The sequence below is a fragment of the Hemicordylus capensis genome, chromosome 1, assembly GCF_027244095.1.
Source record: "Hemicordylus capensis ecotype Gifberg chromosome 1, rHemCap1.1.pri, whole genome shotgun sequence".
Taxonomy (NCBI): Eukaryota; Metazoa; Chordata; class Lepidosauria; order Squamata; family Cordylidae; genus Hemicordylus; species Hemicordylus capensis.
Window position 1 is genome coordinate 234,846,664 of NC_069657.1, and position 17,566 is coordinate 234,864,229.

At 42.3% G+C, this 17,566-nt stretch overlaps 1 protein-coding gene across 10 annotated transcripts in view; it reads right to left on the reverse strand.

Annotated features, from left to right (window-relative positions):
- Positions 1–17,566, reverse strand: part of SPAG16 (sperm associated antigen 16) — a 754,101-nt gene that overhangs the window by 327,177 nt on the left and 409,358 nt on the right. For 9 of the 10 annotated variants that reach the window (XM_053283351.1, XM_053283350.1, XM_053283357.1 and 6 more), the window contains one exon: positions 16,307–16,492. The exons of the other annotated variant lie outside the window; for it this stretch is intronic. In XM_053283351.1, the coding sequence (XP_053139326.1) occupies positions 16,307–16,492 (186 nt within the window). The remainder of the gene's footprint in view (positions 1–16,306; positions 16,493–17,566) is intronic. 10 annotated transcript variants of the gene reach the window in all.

Consider the following 17,566-nt stretch of genomic DNA (forward strand, 5'->3'; position numbering starts at 1 on the left):
CCGAATGGGCCACGGTGGTGATGACCAAGGCCGGCGGGGGGAGGGGGAACCTTTGCAGACCTTCACAGAGGCCATTTGCACATGTGCGACAGCGGACAAATATCACCACTACCTTGCAACACTGTGCATCTGCAGCTAGATCAGCTCTAGTATCTGATATGTGCGGCTCAAACACAAACCCAGCTCTACATAGGTAGCAACTTTGTCACAAAGTGTATTTTATATCAAGACACTGATCGTGTTTGACTTCTCTTTGGCACTGCCAAAACTAGTACTACAAGGAACGTTGTAAAACTCTCATAATACACTAAAAGTTTAATACTCTGCTTTTCAATGGCATTCTCCCACTTAGTAACTTTATGACCCAAAGAAGTATTAATAGCTCTTATAGATACAAATGCCATTGTAAAATATATCTCTGCACATCTGTCATGTGGTCATAACTAGGCCAACGGAAAAGACCCTTACCTAAGAATGATTCTTTTATTACTAATTGGGCTATCCCCTGGACGTTGATTTTATCTGGTACACAACTGCACTTGTTATGTAATACTGCATTATTCCTAACCTACCATCAAGTTTCTACGGTTCACTTGGCATTCACCACAAAGATGAGATGCTCAAACCTTCATTCCAAGCAGTAAATGATGCACTGCAGCTGAACTTTAGTCCTTGCTTATTGCAATTATCAGAAGATTGTTTCCTCCAATTTATTTACACCACATTGTTACCTGCTAACTCAGGCAGGTAAGAACATTTGAACAGCCTATATGGGATCAGATGTAAGGTCCATCTAGCCCAGCATACAGTCTCTAATAGTAACCAACCAGACAGGGGTGGAGCTATAATAGGGCTGGTGGGTTCAAAGACGCCAAGGCACCCACCTCCCGGGGGTCACCTGACCCACCCCATGCAAGTCCTCATTTCCCCACAGGCCTCATTTCCCAGCCATTTGTTACTGGTTGCATGAACAAAACATGCACCCAGCAATGAACATGGGTGGGAAATGAGCTTGGGACAGCTCATGCAGGTCCTCCAGGGATCTGGCCACGCCCCTTGTGTGTAATTTCACATGCAAGGGTGCATGGCCAGAGCCCCAGAAGGGCCATGTGAGCCCTTGGAGCTCATTCCCAGCTAGGCTATGCTTGCTGGGAGCGGTATTTTCCTTTCTCTCCCTCAGCTGAGGGAGAAATACACATGCCCAGCAAGCTAGCATACACAGGGGTATCACTGACACATGTGCATGCCCCCCACCCCACAAACTCTACAGGGCTGCTGGGGATGGGGGCAAACACAGGTTCCCGCTCCCCTTGCTATGCCACTGCAGCCAGATGTCCCTGGACAGTTCACAAACAAGACAAGATGGAGATCACCATTCTCCAGTAATCTCAGATATACTGCCTCTGAAAATGGCAGGCTGCATGTCATGAGTAATAATCACTTACTGATCTGTCCCTGTCATGGGCTAATAACCGTTTATAAATCTATCCCCCACATATCTGACAAATCCCTTTTTAAAGCCTTCTGAGCTGGAGGCCATGTTGTGGTAATGATATGTTAAGTATCAGTTGCATGAAGTAGTCTTGAATTTACTACTTATTAATTTCATGGAATGATCCCCCAAATTTGGTATTATGAGAGATGTGTTTAAAATGAACATTTCACCCACATTCACTCCTTTTTAAACTATGAGCCCTTTCTCACAATCCATGAGAAAGGGCTTGGGGCATGTGGGGATGAAGGCTGCAAAACTTTACCTCCCCTGCAGATGATTGCCCCGTCCATGCGGGACACGCAGATTTGGATGCCCACACGGACTCCATCTCTCCCTGGCAGTGGCAGAGGGTCAGGGCCGGGACACGTCACCCCACCCCCTAGAATTCCCATCATGCACTGTGTGGGTGAGTGATATATTATGGGGATCCCCCCAAAACCAGACGGGAGCCCTGCAGTCTCCCAGCCCTGGCTGCAAGCACATGATTGACAAAAATGGCCTAAGAGAGAGTGCGCTCCCTCAACCTCATTTGGGAGGTAGGCTCCAGTGGCTACCACCATAAGGCACACAGCTCCCCGTGGTTCACACGCACAGGAAAAGTCAGGCTAAGGCAGCCAAGCCCGATCTTTGCTGCACATGCCAACAGCCTTAATGTTTTATAATTTCAGTAAGTGTGGAAGGAAGAAAGAGAAGTTTCTTATCTCTCTCATAATACCTTTTCTTAGCATTCAATGGCATTAATAAGCAGTAGGTTCAGAGACTGACATCTGATTGTTATATTTTGAGCATTGCAGTAATTAGAGGTATTACTTCCTGTAGCCCTAATGGAAATAATACCTCTAATTTCAGTAATGCATAAAATGAATATTTTGGTATATTAAAATGAATATTGTGTGTGTGTGTGTATCTGTGCATACACACACTATGGACAGAGTTCCAGATATTAGAGGCCAGATGGGGCAAAACATGGATTAAGAAGCAGAAGCAGATATGTAACCAAACACAATACAATCCAAATGTAAAGGGCCCTGCTGTAGTAAAGGTAAAGTTGTCACATCGAGTTGGTGTCGAATCCTGGCGACCACAGAGCCATGTGGTTTTTCTTTGGTAGAATACAGGAGGGGTTTGCCATTGCCATCTCCCACGCACTGTGAGATGATGCCTTTCAGCATCTTCCTGTATCACTGCTGCCTGATATATATCTGGGAAACATACCAGTGGGGATTCAAACCAGCAACCTCTTGCTCCCTAAGCAAGTTACTTCCCCACTTGCTGTAGAACACCCACATAAAAAGAGCTGTGAAGATGTTGTAGGGAGAAAAGGCAGGAAGAATTGCCCACTATTTAGGACACATGAGGTCCATAACATGGGAAACTCCATGCTTTCTTGTAACTCTAATGCAGAGGTGGGGGTGTTTACAGGGAAAACTGAGTGATGATGTAATTAACCCTTTCCTCAATTCTCCCTGCAAATCCCTCTTTCCTTTATTTCTGGTCTCCAACTCCAGAAGTAAGCCCAGCTGGAAATCACCTGGTGCTTTTTCAGCAAACAGGAATGAGAGGTAAAGCACTCCATCTGTCCCATAAATTATCCCCGGAGCTCCTTTAAGCCCTCATAATCATGTTATTCCATCAAGTATGGGTTTGGGAAATTGTGTTTGTCAAGAAAATGTGAGACTCCACCCTTAGAAGTACCACTAAAATCAATAATTTATTTCTATGTAAATATATTTAGCAATCAGCAGTTTAGCTACCAGCTGAGGGGGTATCTGGTCTAAAGAAGTCCTACTGACACTTTCCCTTTGTTCCTCTTCCAGGTCCCCCAGATGTAACTTTTATTTGCATTTGCCCATGATGAAAGCACAACTTCTGAGTCACCTCCATTGATCCTGCCTGTGTTGTGCTCTTGTGTCACTCAAAATTACTGCGTCAATGTAAGCTTCAAGATAAACCTTTGTAGATCCCCCCCCCCCATTTATACCCACTCCTGCCCTACACTCCAGTTGTACTGCAGCCGTCCAGAAATTGCTGCTTCAGAGTTTGACCCCATGCCCGGATATTTTATTCCAAGTGTCATTTTTTTCTATCAGCTTTATTATCTTAACTCTTCTTGATACTCCTTATATCAAGCAGATGGGCTCAAATTGTTGCTAGTCTTGGTTGCTTGCAATGCAATCTTCTGGTACAAAGTCTTTATCTAACAATGGCTTTGAACGAGAAAGATTAGGGGAAACAAGCAGAGATATCGAAGAGAGTTGTGATATGATCAAAGCTCTGGAAAAGCTACATAATTTTAGCAATTGCATTTTGAACAAAAGGTGAAAGACTCTAAGTTAGACAAAAAAAGTCAAAACAGAAGTTTCAATAGTCAAGATGAGGTATAAACAATGTGAAACAAGGAAGCTATTCACACCATCTACCAGGCGGGCGGGCGGGCAGGGAGAAGGCTGTGCAAACATGACTTCCCTCTCACAATGAGTAAAGGTGCACTGAGAATGTGGAGCACGCTCCCAGATGATCGAGCTCCAGAGCGCCAGGACGACACATCTCAGCCAGGACGACAAATCTCAGCCAGGACGACACATCTCAGCTTGGCACCGTGTGTCAAGCACAGTACATTGCGGTGCATTGGGAGATTCCCCCAGGAGGTGGCACTCTAGGAACCCATCTCTGTGTCTCTTTGGGCTGCATGCACAATCCTGGAGCCTGGGTTAAGGGAGCACTCACTTCCTTAACCCTGACTAACAGCCAGGTTTAAAAGCTGGGCTAGGCGGTGCTGCCTCACCGAGATCGGGCCTTATTCCAGCGGTTTTCAGGCGCAGCCTAAAGCAGGCCAGGGTTCCCTAGCCTGGGTTAGGCTGCGTGTGAGAACAGCCTCAAGGTCTAGGAGTAGGAATGCGCAGCAGACTGGATTTTTGCAACACTGAATAAGATACCCTCTGATAGTAAACACAGTAGCTTCATGATGACCAGTAGGACAATGACATGAAGCACTCACAAAACAAGGCAGGGATTTCTGCATAATGGGAGGTTGTCCATGTTGTACAGAAAAATGTGGGGGGGGGGGGTGAAGGCAAAAACCATAGTGTAGAAACATAACCCTAGAAACAGATAAAAGTCCAAACAAGTTAAGTGTGTGGATCCAGAGGATCCAGCTTCTACCCACTCTTCATAAATTAACTTTTCAAGTCAGTGCATGGAAAGTGGGTTGGGGACTGGCGACATTGTTTAAGGAAGGGTTGTAATCCCCTGCTTGCATGATACCACTCAGAATGGAGGCTGTTTGCACTCTTCTCCCCAGCACTGCCACAACTGCTTCAGTGAAGAAAGGAGGTTGAGCCCCTTGTGGGCTCCCAGGTTGTTACAGAACAGACCTGGCAGGATTGCTTGTCCTAATGAGCCAGGTGGCTACCAAATGAGGCACAGCTGTCTCTGGTTCCTGGCAGCCCGATTGCACCTGTTTCTCCCATCCCACCCTGCCCCTTGCATTAATGAGAACTGCACTGTCTGCAGGCTGGCCATTCATCAGGTAGAGCTGTGCGGGCTAAGCTTAAGTCAGCTGACTTATGGTTCAACTGATGAACATTTAAGTGTGCTTAATTTTGTGCAGAAACTTAGTTTCTGAAAACAAGATAGTCAGTCACTCTGTTATCCAGGTCTGCATTGGTTTGAGCAGGATAATCACGTTGGATAATCACACCCAAGTGCATAGCCTCAGCTTATATCTTCTCTCTCCTACCCCCATTTATTATTAGCTGCCAAGTTTATTGTATCATGCTAACAATACAGATAATGTATTAAGATAAAAGGATCAGGGGGTGAGAGGCTATTCTAGCAGTTACTCCAAGGAATCAATTTAGGATTAAAACAGTAAATTCTGCAATCATAGTGTATGTGTTTGCTAGAATTGGTAATTCTGTTTTCATTCCTAATTTAAACATGTTTGATTTTTTTTTTTAAGAATGCAAGCTTTTTTCCTAACCACATGAGAGGATTTGCTAAATCACATACCACGGTTTATTCACATATTAAACTAATTATTATCTGTAGAAGGTCATTAGTTATGGATTTCAGATTAACTTACCCTCCTGGCATTGACCTGTATTCTGCTACATTATTTTTAAATGTAGGCTTCATTTACATAAAAATAGAGACTATACATTAATTCACAGAAAGTATTATCTTAAACACTGTGCACAGGCCTCAAAAATGGAGCTCCAGTTTATTATACTCCTTTATTTCACAGACACACATTAATACAGAGTTCAGGGGCGTCATTATAACAGGGCAAGGGGAGACTGTTGTCTGGGGGCCCACTGCCTGGGGGGGGGCAGGGGCAAGTCACATGACTGACTCCCACAGCCACGCACCTGCCCGGGCTTCCTTCAGTTGTATTCATCCTCCGAAATTGATGTGAGTGTTAAGACCTGGAGCTACCAGAACAGCAGGTCTTTCTCTAGTACCATTCAATGACTTGCATCGTCCACAATTTACAAAACCTTTTAAAAAACAATTTAGGATGATGTTCCATTGTGGCACATAGGTTGGAGATATCTATCTATCTAACTATGCTTTTTGTTACCACTATTCAGCCTCATTTAAGATTTCTTTACCTCATGAGCTGAGCTTCAGTGAGGCGGGAGGCATTTTAAAAACTTGTCTCTGGGCCCACTCCAACCTTGCTACGCCCCTGACAGAGTTGTAGTTGATAACTGGACACTACTTCAAACTGATGGGAACAAATTAAGGCACAATTTTGTTATTTTCATCTAAAGTGGGGCGAGGAATCACAAAATGGCCAGAGCAGATCTACGGATCTACTAAGTCCCGTCCCCACTGATGAATGCAATACCTTTGATCCCTAAAGCCTACCTTAGGAACAAAGCAATTCCTCAGACTGAAAGTATTAAAATGTCATTTTGCATTTTATACACCATGTTTAGTATGTGCACTAGAGCTAGATAACTGGTTATATTTGTGTAGAGTAAGCTAAGATGGATTTGCATTTCACAGATAAGTCCCTCCATCTTTGAAGAGATTTATAATTGCAATTAATCTTGCCATAATGACTTTGACAACCCTGCATTTATGGTCAGGGAAACCAATCCTAAAACTGTTTGCAGAGCTATTAATATGCATAGCTATATATTTTCAATCTTTGTAACACTTACGGATAATAAAATGATGATTACTGTTCCCACCCATCCTATTTCTGATGCCTTTTCCTATGATTATTACTGAGAGGTGTCCAGTGCACAAGGACCTAGTAATTGTTGCATATGCCATCACGTTCAACATAACATCACGTTCCATACATAAAGTGGATGTCTTTTCCCTTTTACTGGGGAAATGGATCCTTTCCACTGTGAGAGTCTGGGTGGTCTAGTTTTTAGAGTGTGAACAACTAGTATAAGCAACTTTGGAAATACAAGTCTAAATCGTACTTCACCTACTCATGTACTAAGCAGCCATGGACAAATTACCCTGTCTGTGTTCTCTCTAGCTCTGTGATGGGAACATGACAAAAAGTGGAAACAAGATGAATCAGATTGTTGCTTTCTCAACCTAGGGGTACATAAGAACGTAAAAGGGGCCCTCTGGAGAAGACCCAAGGCCTAGCATCCTCTCTCCCACTTTGACCCACTAGATGCATGTGGGAAGCTCACAAGATAGAGGCATGCCCCCTCTCCTGCTGTTGCTCCCTGCAACTGATATTCAGAAGCATTCTTCCTCTGAACCTGGAGGTAGCTGTGAGTGGCTGCTGGGTGGGCCTGTCTGGCCCAGTGGTCCTTGCAAACGGCGAGGCACTCCAGCGCTCCTGTGCATCACAGTTTGCAAGAACTGCTGAGCCAGAGGGGCAGCCACGGGGTGGGGGTAGGCCTGCTCAGCTCACCCCACTGCCCCCTGGCTGCACACATTGGTGGCTAAATGAAGGTAACTTTTCATGGGGCAGGGCAGTGGGGCAGCAGTGGGGTGAGCACTGGGTGGTGGCAGGAGGCCCCCCGGAGGCCCTCCCATCCATTTGAGGCCCCCCGAACCTTGGAGGCCATGGACTGGGTTTCCAAGGAGAACCCATGAAGAGGGTTGCAACACAAGGAAGTTAGTTGTCATGACTAAGCACCATTGAATGAATGAGATAAATTACTAATGACTAACATAAGTCCCGTTAATTCCATTAGGACTTAGGAATCTGTATGCCATCTGAGTTTCAGTGAACCAGACTTGTCACTTTGTGGCTCGAGTGACAATTCTGGATTGATTTGTTCTATGATCCATTTGTTTGCTCTCCTGGCTGTCCAGAATATCTTCAAAAGTCTTCTCCAGCACCAAAATTCAAAAGTGTCAATGCTGTTTCTATCTTGCTTCTTCAAAGTCCAGCTTTCACATCCATCGAGTATCAAGGGGAAAACCACTGTCCGAACGATTCTAATCTTTGTAGGTGTAGACACGACACAGCATCCAATTATTCTTCCCAAGGCCTTCATTGCTACTCTACCAAGTGCTAGTCTGCGACGTATTTCTTGACTGCTAGATCCTTTACTGTTGACAGTTGATCCTAAAAGGCAGAAGTGATCCACCACTTCAATGTCTTCATTGTCAATTCTGAGGCTGGTTGCTATACCCGTTGTCATTAGTTTAGTCTTCTTCACCTTTACTTGTAGTCCCATTTTTTCACTGGGCTCCCTGACTTTCATTACTAGAGCTTGCAGGTCATCGGCATTCTCAGCTATCAGAGTGGTGTCATCAGCATAGCACAGGTTATTCATGTTTCTTCCTCTAACTTTATAACCACACTCACCTTCTTCCAATCCAGCTTCTCTCAGTATATGTTCAGCATATAAATTGAATAAAGCAGGAGAAAGTATACATCCTTGTCTTACACCTTTGCTGATCTGGAACCAGTCTGTTTCACCATGTTCTGTCTGGACTGTGGCTTCCTGTCCTGTGTATAGGTTTCTCATGAGAACAATGAGGTGTTCTGGGACGCCCATTTTCCTAAGGATATTCCACAACTTGTGGAAAGGCTTTTCTGTAGTCAATAAAGCACATGTTGACTTCTTTCTGGTATTCGTTGGCTTTCTCAGTTATCCAGCATGCATCAGCAATGATGTCTCTTGTTCCTCGGCCTTTTCTGAAACCAGCTTGAACATCCAGCATTTCTCTTTCCACATAGGGCTCTAATCTGCATTGGATGATCCTGAGCATTATTTTGCTAGCATGGGAAATTAAAGATATTGTGCAATGGTTTGCACAATCCGTGAAGGCTCCTTTCTTTGGTATGGGTATGTAGACTGACCTCTTCCAATCTGTTGGCCACTGTGTCGTTCTCCAAATTTGCTGACATAGTTTGGTTAGAGTCTTGACTGATTCTTCTTCTGTTGCCTGCCATATTTCTATAGCTATTCCATCAATTCCTGTAGCCTTCTGACTTAGTAATTACTGGAGTGCTGATCTAACTTCATCTTCCCATACTAGAGGTTCTCGCAAGTATGGAATATCTTCTAGAGTATCTTGGATGTTGACGTCCTTGCTGTACATATTTTCAGTATACTCCTTCCATCTCTGTTTGATCTTCTCTGAATCAGTTACTATCTGTCCTTTGGCATCCCTTAACATACAAATTTGAGGTTGGAATGAGATATTTACCAGCCTTTAAAAGAGCCCTAAAGACATACCTTTTTAGCCTGGCCTTTATTGATTTTTAAATGGTTTTAAATGGTTTAATTTTTAAATTGATTACATTTGTATCTGTTTTTATTTATGTGAACTGCCTGGAGGCAACTGGGTGAGGTGGTATAAAAAATTATAATATATAAATGATCAAACATCAATCTTCTGTGTAGGTATATGCACATGTGTGCATGAGCATGCTCACACAAGCAAACCTGCCTGCCTTAAGATACATAGGTGTATCTACATAAGATATATTCAGCTCATGAAAGGATTGTTTGACACCTTGTGCTAGAGTGCTGCATGGGGAAAGGAAAACTAAACCCAAAAATGTTTTTTCAGTTGTGGAAGAGCTTGCACAAACATAAGACCTTCTACAGAACCTACCTACTGTGTGAGTTCTGGTTCGGGCTCTTTGAAAACATTTGGCTCTGGGCCAGTCACATATATATCTGCCTAACCTACCTCACAAGGTTGTTGTGAGGATAAACCTAACCTCTGGGCTCACTGGCGGAAGAGAGGGACATAAATGTAAAAATAAATAAATTGCATCAGCCTGTAACCTCCAGCCTTGACTATTGCAATGCATTCTACATGGGGCTGCCTTTGTACATAGTTCAAAATGTGGCAGCCAGATTGGTCTCTGGGGCAACCCGGAGAGACCACATTATACCTGTTTGGAAACAGTTGCACCGGCTGCTCATATATTTCGGGGCAAAATACAAAGTGCTGGTTATTACCTTTAACGCCCTGAACAGATTAGGTCCAGGTTAGTTAGTTAGGTTAAGTCTTTATTTTGGTCTTTGACCAGCATAGGTTACTTTAGAGAGCACCTTCTTCTGCATGATCCCCACTGCACGTTAAGGTCATCTGAGGAGGTCAGTCTCCAGTTACCACTGGTACATCTGGTGGCAGCTCAGAGGCGGGCCTTTTCTGTAGCTGCTCCTGGGCTGTGGAATGCACTCCCGGCAGAAATCTGTAATCTAGATTCATTAGTGGCCTTCAGGAGAGCCCTCAAAACCTATCTGTTTAGCCTGGCCTTCCAGGGTTTTTAAATTATTGTAAATTGTTTTTAATCAGCTGTAACCTGGTTTTCCAAGGTTTTTAAACTGTGTTGAATGTTTTTTTATTTATTGTTGCATTTATATACCGCCTTTCAATAAAAACAATCACAAGGCGGTTTACAAAAGTTAAAAAACATTCAATAAAATGACAATAAAAATATTAAGCTAAAAATATTTAAAAAAACAAATTAAAAATCTATAAAATACAAGCATAAAAATGATACCACAGATAAAAACACATAGAAGCGGCAATAAAAACAATTATGTAAAAGCCTGGATAAAAAGCCAAGATTTAACAAGCTTTCGAAAAGCTATGATGGAGTCCGAGGAGCGAATGTTTTAATTGTTAATTGTTATATGGTGTTTTATAGTTCTTGTTTTTAACTGTTAATTTATTTTAATTGTTTTGTTTTAATGTAAACTGCCCTGAACAATTTTTGGAAGGGCGGTATAGAAATTGAATGAATGAATGAATGAATGAATGTAAGGAACAGCACTAACAGCCATTGTCTGTTTCACTTTGGAATGACATCACATGCCCATCGGAATTCCATTCCCTTTCCATTGGAGTGCAATTATTCCAACCCTTATTAGAATATCTTGAGAGTGTGGCAATCTAACATTTTATCTTCTTATTTGTAGCTTGCAATTCAGTTCTGTGTGGGATCTTCCACTATTTAAAAGAGTTGGTCTTGTTTGTCTTTGTGTTTGTGAACCGCCTGGAGCCTCTGGAGTCAGGCGGTATATAAATTTAAATAAATAAAATGAATGAAATAAAATAAAATAAAATTCCACTACAGATGAGCATAATGGTTAGCTCCATCTTGATTGCATTGCCTTTGCCTGAAATCTCATATCAAAGCACGTCCTACATTGCTGCTATCTCTCTTCAGTATACACTCACAGGGAAACATTTCTCAGTTCTGTATAAAGTCACATTTGAAGGTTTCTGATCATCAGATTCAGGCTTTTCAAAAGTAAAACACAATCGTTAAATCAGCCATCTGCTGATGAGCTACTGAAGAAATGATGGCTTGGCAGTTCAGGCTGAACGGAAGGCAGTTCCTTCCCTGGTGCAATTTAACATGCTTTCTTCTTTGGGAACATTGAATCGGAACCCTAAATACCATGTGACAGAGTTACAAAAACAAGGAAGTGAAAATTGAAAGTGCCAACACTGTCAGATTGGGACTGTCAAAAGTGGCGGTGAAGATGCTGCAGAAACGAGAAAGTACATTCCCTGTTGAATTCTGCTCAAGTCAGCAACACTTGGTTCAGTATCTAGGCTGCTTTCCCTAGTGAATTTATGTCAGAAAAAGTTATATACTGAACCATCTGGGTTTATAATTGCATTTTTCAAAGTAATTTTATTGCCTTTACAGCAGCAACAAGCAATTATACAAAGAAGCATAATAAAAATATCCTCACAATGAACAACTAGCATTATAAGCATTATTTATTTAATGTAAATCCAACTGAAGTGAGGTACAGAATCCCATTTTATAGTTTGGATCCATACAAGGCCAAACCTTTGTAAAAGTTCTACAAATATGCTGACTGTGTGAAACTATGGACACAATCCAACCAAAGGCACACATCTTTAAGATTAGGGATGTGCACGAACTATGATTCGAGCACAGTTTGGGAGCGGGGGCCGAGAGCTTTAAGAAAGAGGTAAGTAAGTCCTTACCTGCTCTCCACTGCCCCATGAAGCTTCCTGATTATTTATTATTATTATTATTATTATTATTATTATTATTATTATTATTATTATTACATTTATATGCCGCTCTTCCTCCAAGGAGCCCAGAGTGGTGTACTACACACTTAAGTTTCTCCTCACAACAACCCTGTGAAGTAGGTTAGGCTGAGAGAGAAGTGACTGGCCCAGAGTCACCCAGCAAATCTCATGGCTGAATGGGGATTTGAACTCAGGTCTCCCCGGTCCTAGTCCAGCACTCTAACCACTACACCACACTCTGATGGAGTGGGGTGCATCCCAAGAAGCCCTGTGTGGCACCAGCAAACTAGGCCATTGAGGTGTCCCTATATGTCCCTACAACTGTACTAAATTTGGTTCAAATTGGTTCCCACTTGCACCTCAAACATTCATGCATCCACCATCTTTAATTGGGGTGGATGGCATCATTACAAACTACACCTTGAGGTGTCCCTATAGGTCCCTACAGCTGTAGCAAATTTGGTTCAAATCTGTTAGCTGGTTCACAAGCTTCACTTATACCTCTAACATTCACGTGTCCGCCATCTTAAATTGGGATGGGTGACATTATCAAAAGCTATGCTGCTGAGGTGTCCCTCTGTGCAATTCACTACAACTGTACCAACTTTCAAATCAGTAAGACAGTCCACAAGTTAGCCCACTTGCGCCTCAAACATTCATGCATCTGCCATCTTGAATTAGGGCAGATAACATCATCACAAACTATGCCATTGAGGTGTCCCTATGTGTCCTTACAACAGTACCAAATTTGGTTCAAATTGGTCCAGGCATTCTGAAGTTGATGGGACACACACACATTCACACACACCTGGGTGATTTCATGAGCTTATTTTAAGGAAAGTAGGCTGAAAATGGCAACCACTTACCTGCAGCAGAAGGCACAATCCAGAGATCTGTGATCTTGATTCCGTTTTGGTTATGATTCATAGGCTATACAGATACATTTGCTTACTTATACCGACAGCAGATAATATGATAAAACTGCTCAAAATTATACTACTTCAGATTGGAAATAGTAATGGCCCTTGGCTATAAACAATAAATTACTGTTACTACTATTTCAGATTGCAGATGGAACAGTCCATGTTTTAACCTCCCCCACCCCGCAACAGAAAACAAACCCTCAACTTTCTTCATCTGGAAAAAACACACATCATGGAGAAAGGCTCTAGCCTAGGCTTTTACCATAAAAACTGCATAATTGGTGTTTCCGCCCCCCCCCCCCGAGGAACCTTCAAATATGTGACAACTCCCACCGGCTGTTTGAAGAGCTCTAGTCAGGGGCATATCTAGGGTGGGGCAGGCAGGGCATGTGCCCCAGGCGCCACCTGAAGGGAGGCGCCATTTTTTAAAATTAACTTTTTTAAAAAAAAATGGCCACTGAAAACAAAATGGCCACTGCACATGCTCAAATGGCCTCTGTGAGGCCCTAGACCATGCCAGGCCTCACAGAGGCCATTTGAGCATGCGCGGTGGCCATTTTGTTTTCGGTGGCCATTTTTAAAAAAAAATATTTTTAAAAATGGCCACTGCCCATGCTCAAATGGTCCCTGCAAGGCCCTAGAGGCCAGAAGGGGGAGAGGGAACCTTTGCAGACTCCCACCATGGCCTTTAGGAAGCCCCCCCCAAGGTGCTAAAGGTAAAAAATTAATAATTTAATATAATATAGTCACTGTACACATATTCAGTTTGGCACTATGTACAGAGAATCAGGGCTTGTGAATACTGAGCTGAAGCTTATGAGCTTGGATTGTATTCATTTGCTCTTACTTTGCTTCTTGTGATAAGTGAGTTAAATGTGATGTCTATTAATGGTGAGTTTGTCTTTGAATCAGTGTGAAATCCTAAGTATTAAGGCCCATTGGGAGTTTCTTGCTCTCTTTCTCTCACTTTTACTATCTTTCTGAAATATTAGAATATATTCCAAGCAGTGACATAGTTTACTCTGCATTTTCAGAGTATCTGGGAAAAGTCAAATTCTCCATTTATTTTTAAAACTTGCGTAATAGTGATGCTACAATGCACAGTAGACAATCAGGCAGGTGCTTCTGTTTAGTTTTCCAAGTACACCTCCACATATTATTTGGGTATTTCATGAGCCCCAGCGTACTGAAATTTGTAGTTTTCCAGCATTTTTTTTGGTCTGGCTAGGTCCACTGCTAAATAGTTTTTGAAATATTAAAAGATTAACTAGCTTGACTTGTATTTTTGAGCTGATAATATGGTAAAGTTATCTGAAAGATGGGTGTCAGATGCTTGGACAGGGGGCACAATTTCAGTGTTTGCCCTGGGCACTATTTTCCCTAGATACGCCTCTGGCTCTAGTCCAGGAACAGTTGCTGCTGCTGTTTGTGTAGGCTGACTATTACTTCCAAGTAAACATGCATAAAATGGAATATCTCAGGAACTGTTTAATAAATGGGCATTGCTTTGATATGGGCAGACTATAGAAGTGCTTGCCATTAAGCACAAAAATCCAAAATTATAAAGCCTGAAACACAATCACAAATTACATGCTAAACAGTAAAACAGTAAATAATCTTCTGAACTATGTCTATTTGTCCAAATACAGGAACTCTAAAAATAAGTGACAAATGATGGCTTGAGCATATTCCAATTCCATAAACAAATTTATGTTGTGAAGAATTTAATTATTTGTGGTGATGATTATATGCATCATAAGGAATACCAGCTATGAAAGTCTTTGTAAATATGAAGAACATATGCAAATACGGCAAAGAGCCTCACAATTTACTTTAATGAGAAAATGAAAGTTTATTGCTAGGAAATGAATAATTTTTTATTATTATTCAGCCACTATGAATTTCAATCTAGTACCCTTGACTCTTAGAGCTATCTTAAATGAAACATGAATAGGTGTATATCAATCAAAGGGGTAACAAATCTTCTACTCCAGGCCAACATAATTGCTTAATTTTCTGACTCATCTATCCATCAGTGGTAAGATTTGTTAAATTAAAATGCCTTTTTCCTGGTCAGAAGAACATTCATGGTGTCAGTTATAATCATAGTAATCACCAAGAAGCAAAAAGAAGATGTAGGACTCAGCCCTGTAGGCTGCTTTGCTGCACCAGCAAAGAAGAAGTCAGAATGGAACACAGTTACTGTTGGCAGCTTCACAATCCAGGGCTTTGTACCAGCATCACAAACCAACTGTTAAGTGACTGGTATTATTACACCGGCATCTCTAGATCCACAGCTATATACAGTTATAATATAGCCCAGAAAAGGGCAAAAATAGGACAGATGGTGGCAGAACTGAGGGGTTCTTTGGAATACCAGGGAATTATCCCCTGCTATTCCAAATACTGAAGAAAGGAGCACAGGGCTTACAAGTCGAAAATGAACCTTTCTTGGGCACCCTGAGGCTGCTAAAGCACTTTCTCATTTTACCCCAGAGAAACTATAAAACAAGAAAAATAGTACTGATGTTTATGAGCATTAAATTCCACAGACTTCATGTGTGATTAAGGAAAGCAATTTGTATTAAAAATGGTTAACAATCTAAAAGACCCATTGCAGTTCTCTAAAACTGACATGCAAACATTACTCTTTGTGTGTTCTAAAAATACCACCTTAATTATATTCAAACATCAAGAATGTGAACTAATGCACATTCAAACATTAAGAATGTGAACACCTACTTCGGGTTGCCTTTGAAGAAGACTCGGAAGCTTCATCTGGCCCAAAATGTTGCGGCCCAGCTGCTTATGGGCAGCAGAAAATATGACCATGTTTCACCTTTGTTGTGGTCACTGCATTGGTTGCCAGTTTGCTTCTGGGTCCAGTTCAAAGTGCTGGTTATCACCTATGAAACTCTTCAGGGTTTGGTGCTTGTGTACCTTCAGGACTGCCTCTCCTGCCCAACTTTGACCTGCCCTGTGAGATCTTCCCAGGTGGGCCTTCTCAGAGTTCCAGGTCCAGGTAAGGTACATGGGGCCCGGCTCATGGGAGGGCCTTCTCTGTTGCAGTCCCCGCCTTATGGAACACCCTGCTTCCTGAGATTCATAATGCCACCTCCCTTCTGTCCTTTAAGAAGCTTTTGAAAACTTATTGATTTTGCCAGGCTTTTAGTTGAGAGCATGTGTGTGTGTGTGTGTGTGTGTGTGTGTTCTCCCCCTTTTCCCTCTTGTTTTCATTGTTGATGTTTTAATTTATGCAAACTACCTTGAGTCCATGGAAGTCAGGAGTCAATCAATTTGATAGATAGATAGATACATAGATAGACAGACAGACAGACAGACAGACAGACAGATAGATAGATAGATAGATAGATAGATAGATAGACAGATATGCTCGTAAATAATCACATACCTGTTTAGGTCCCATACTTTGCTAGTTTTATCCATAGAAGCAGAAGCCACAAAATCTCCGCAGGAATGCCAAGAGCAGTCCCAGGCAGCATAGTTGTGACCTTCCAAGGTGAGTATGCACCCGCCCTTTGCAAAGTCCCATATCCGAACTGTTGTATCTCCACTTGAAGTGACTAATTTTGTTCCACTGTTGTGAAAAATAAAAGTCTGAGTTACACACATGAAGATTCTGAGGCGGATTTTCAGCTAACATTCCCAAGACAATATGACAAAAGTTTAAATTTTGGGGGTAGCTTATTATAAACTACTGCTGTTTATAGTAGCTTATTTTCATTACAATGTTTCTTAAGAGTCTAAAATACATGTTAAATTAATTATTCTGTTTTATTTGTATAGTGCTTTCAAGTGTTCAAACCCCACATAATATCAGTATTGTTATTTATATACATTAGATTGCTGTAATCTTTACAGCAACTGAGCGAAAATTGGTTGTCTGAAGCCACCTACTGAGCTAATGCCAAAGCAGAGGCTGAAATTGAGGAACTGCTGACTCGTAGTTCAGTTTCAGGGGCTTGCAGGGGAAGGTGGAGAATTATTCATGGATGGTGGGGAGGAGTTCAGGCCTTGTCCCCTTCCTAATGACACAGGGAGAGGCAGAAGCTCCAGTGGAAAGGGGGTAGCTTCAATGAATGATAGATCCTTGTTTTTGTGCACAATGATGGGAGAGCAGAGTTTGTGCTGGGGCACCCAGAAAAAACTTCTGATTCAACCCTCAATTCCTCGCCCAGAGCCTCCATTCTTCATATTTACTTTATCCTGTGGCTCAGTATTTAGCATGAGAGTGTTATGGGATATGTGCCCATGTTTGCCCCTCTCCCTGTTGGCCCCTTGGAGTGATGGAGATAATGAAGCTGGAGGTGGGGAGCCCTCAGGAGCAGGGAGCCTGGGTTCTTTGAATTCATCCACTCAATTATAGCTACACTCCTGCCCTCAAGCACCAAGCACTCAAGCATATATACATAAGTCCCAAGCAACTGCCTGTGCAATGTGTCGCTGAAGTGTACATACGTACATATCCTACACTTATGTCAAACCAAGCAGTCCAGAGACTGACGACTGCTGGGAGAGGTAGATCTAGGAACATAGAAACATAGGCAGCTGCCTTATGCTGCATTGGTCCATCTAGCTTAGTATTGTTTACCCAGACTGGCAGTGGCTTCTCCCAGGTTGCAGACAGGAGTCTCTCTTTGCCCTATCTTGA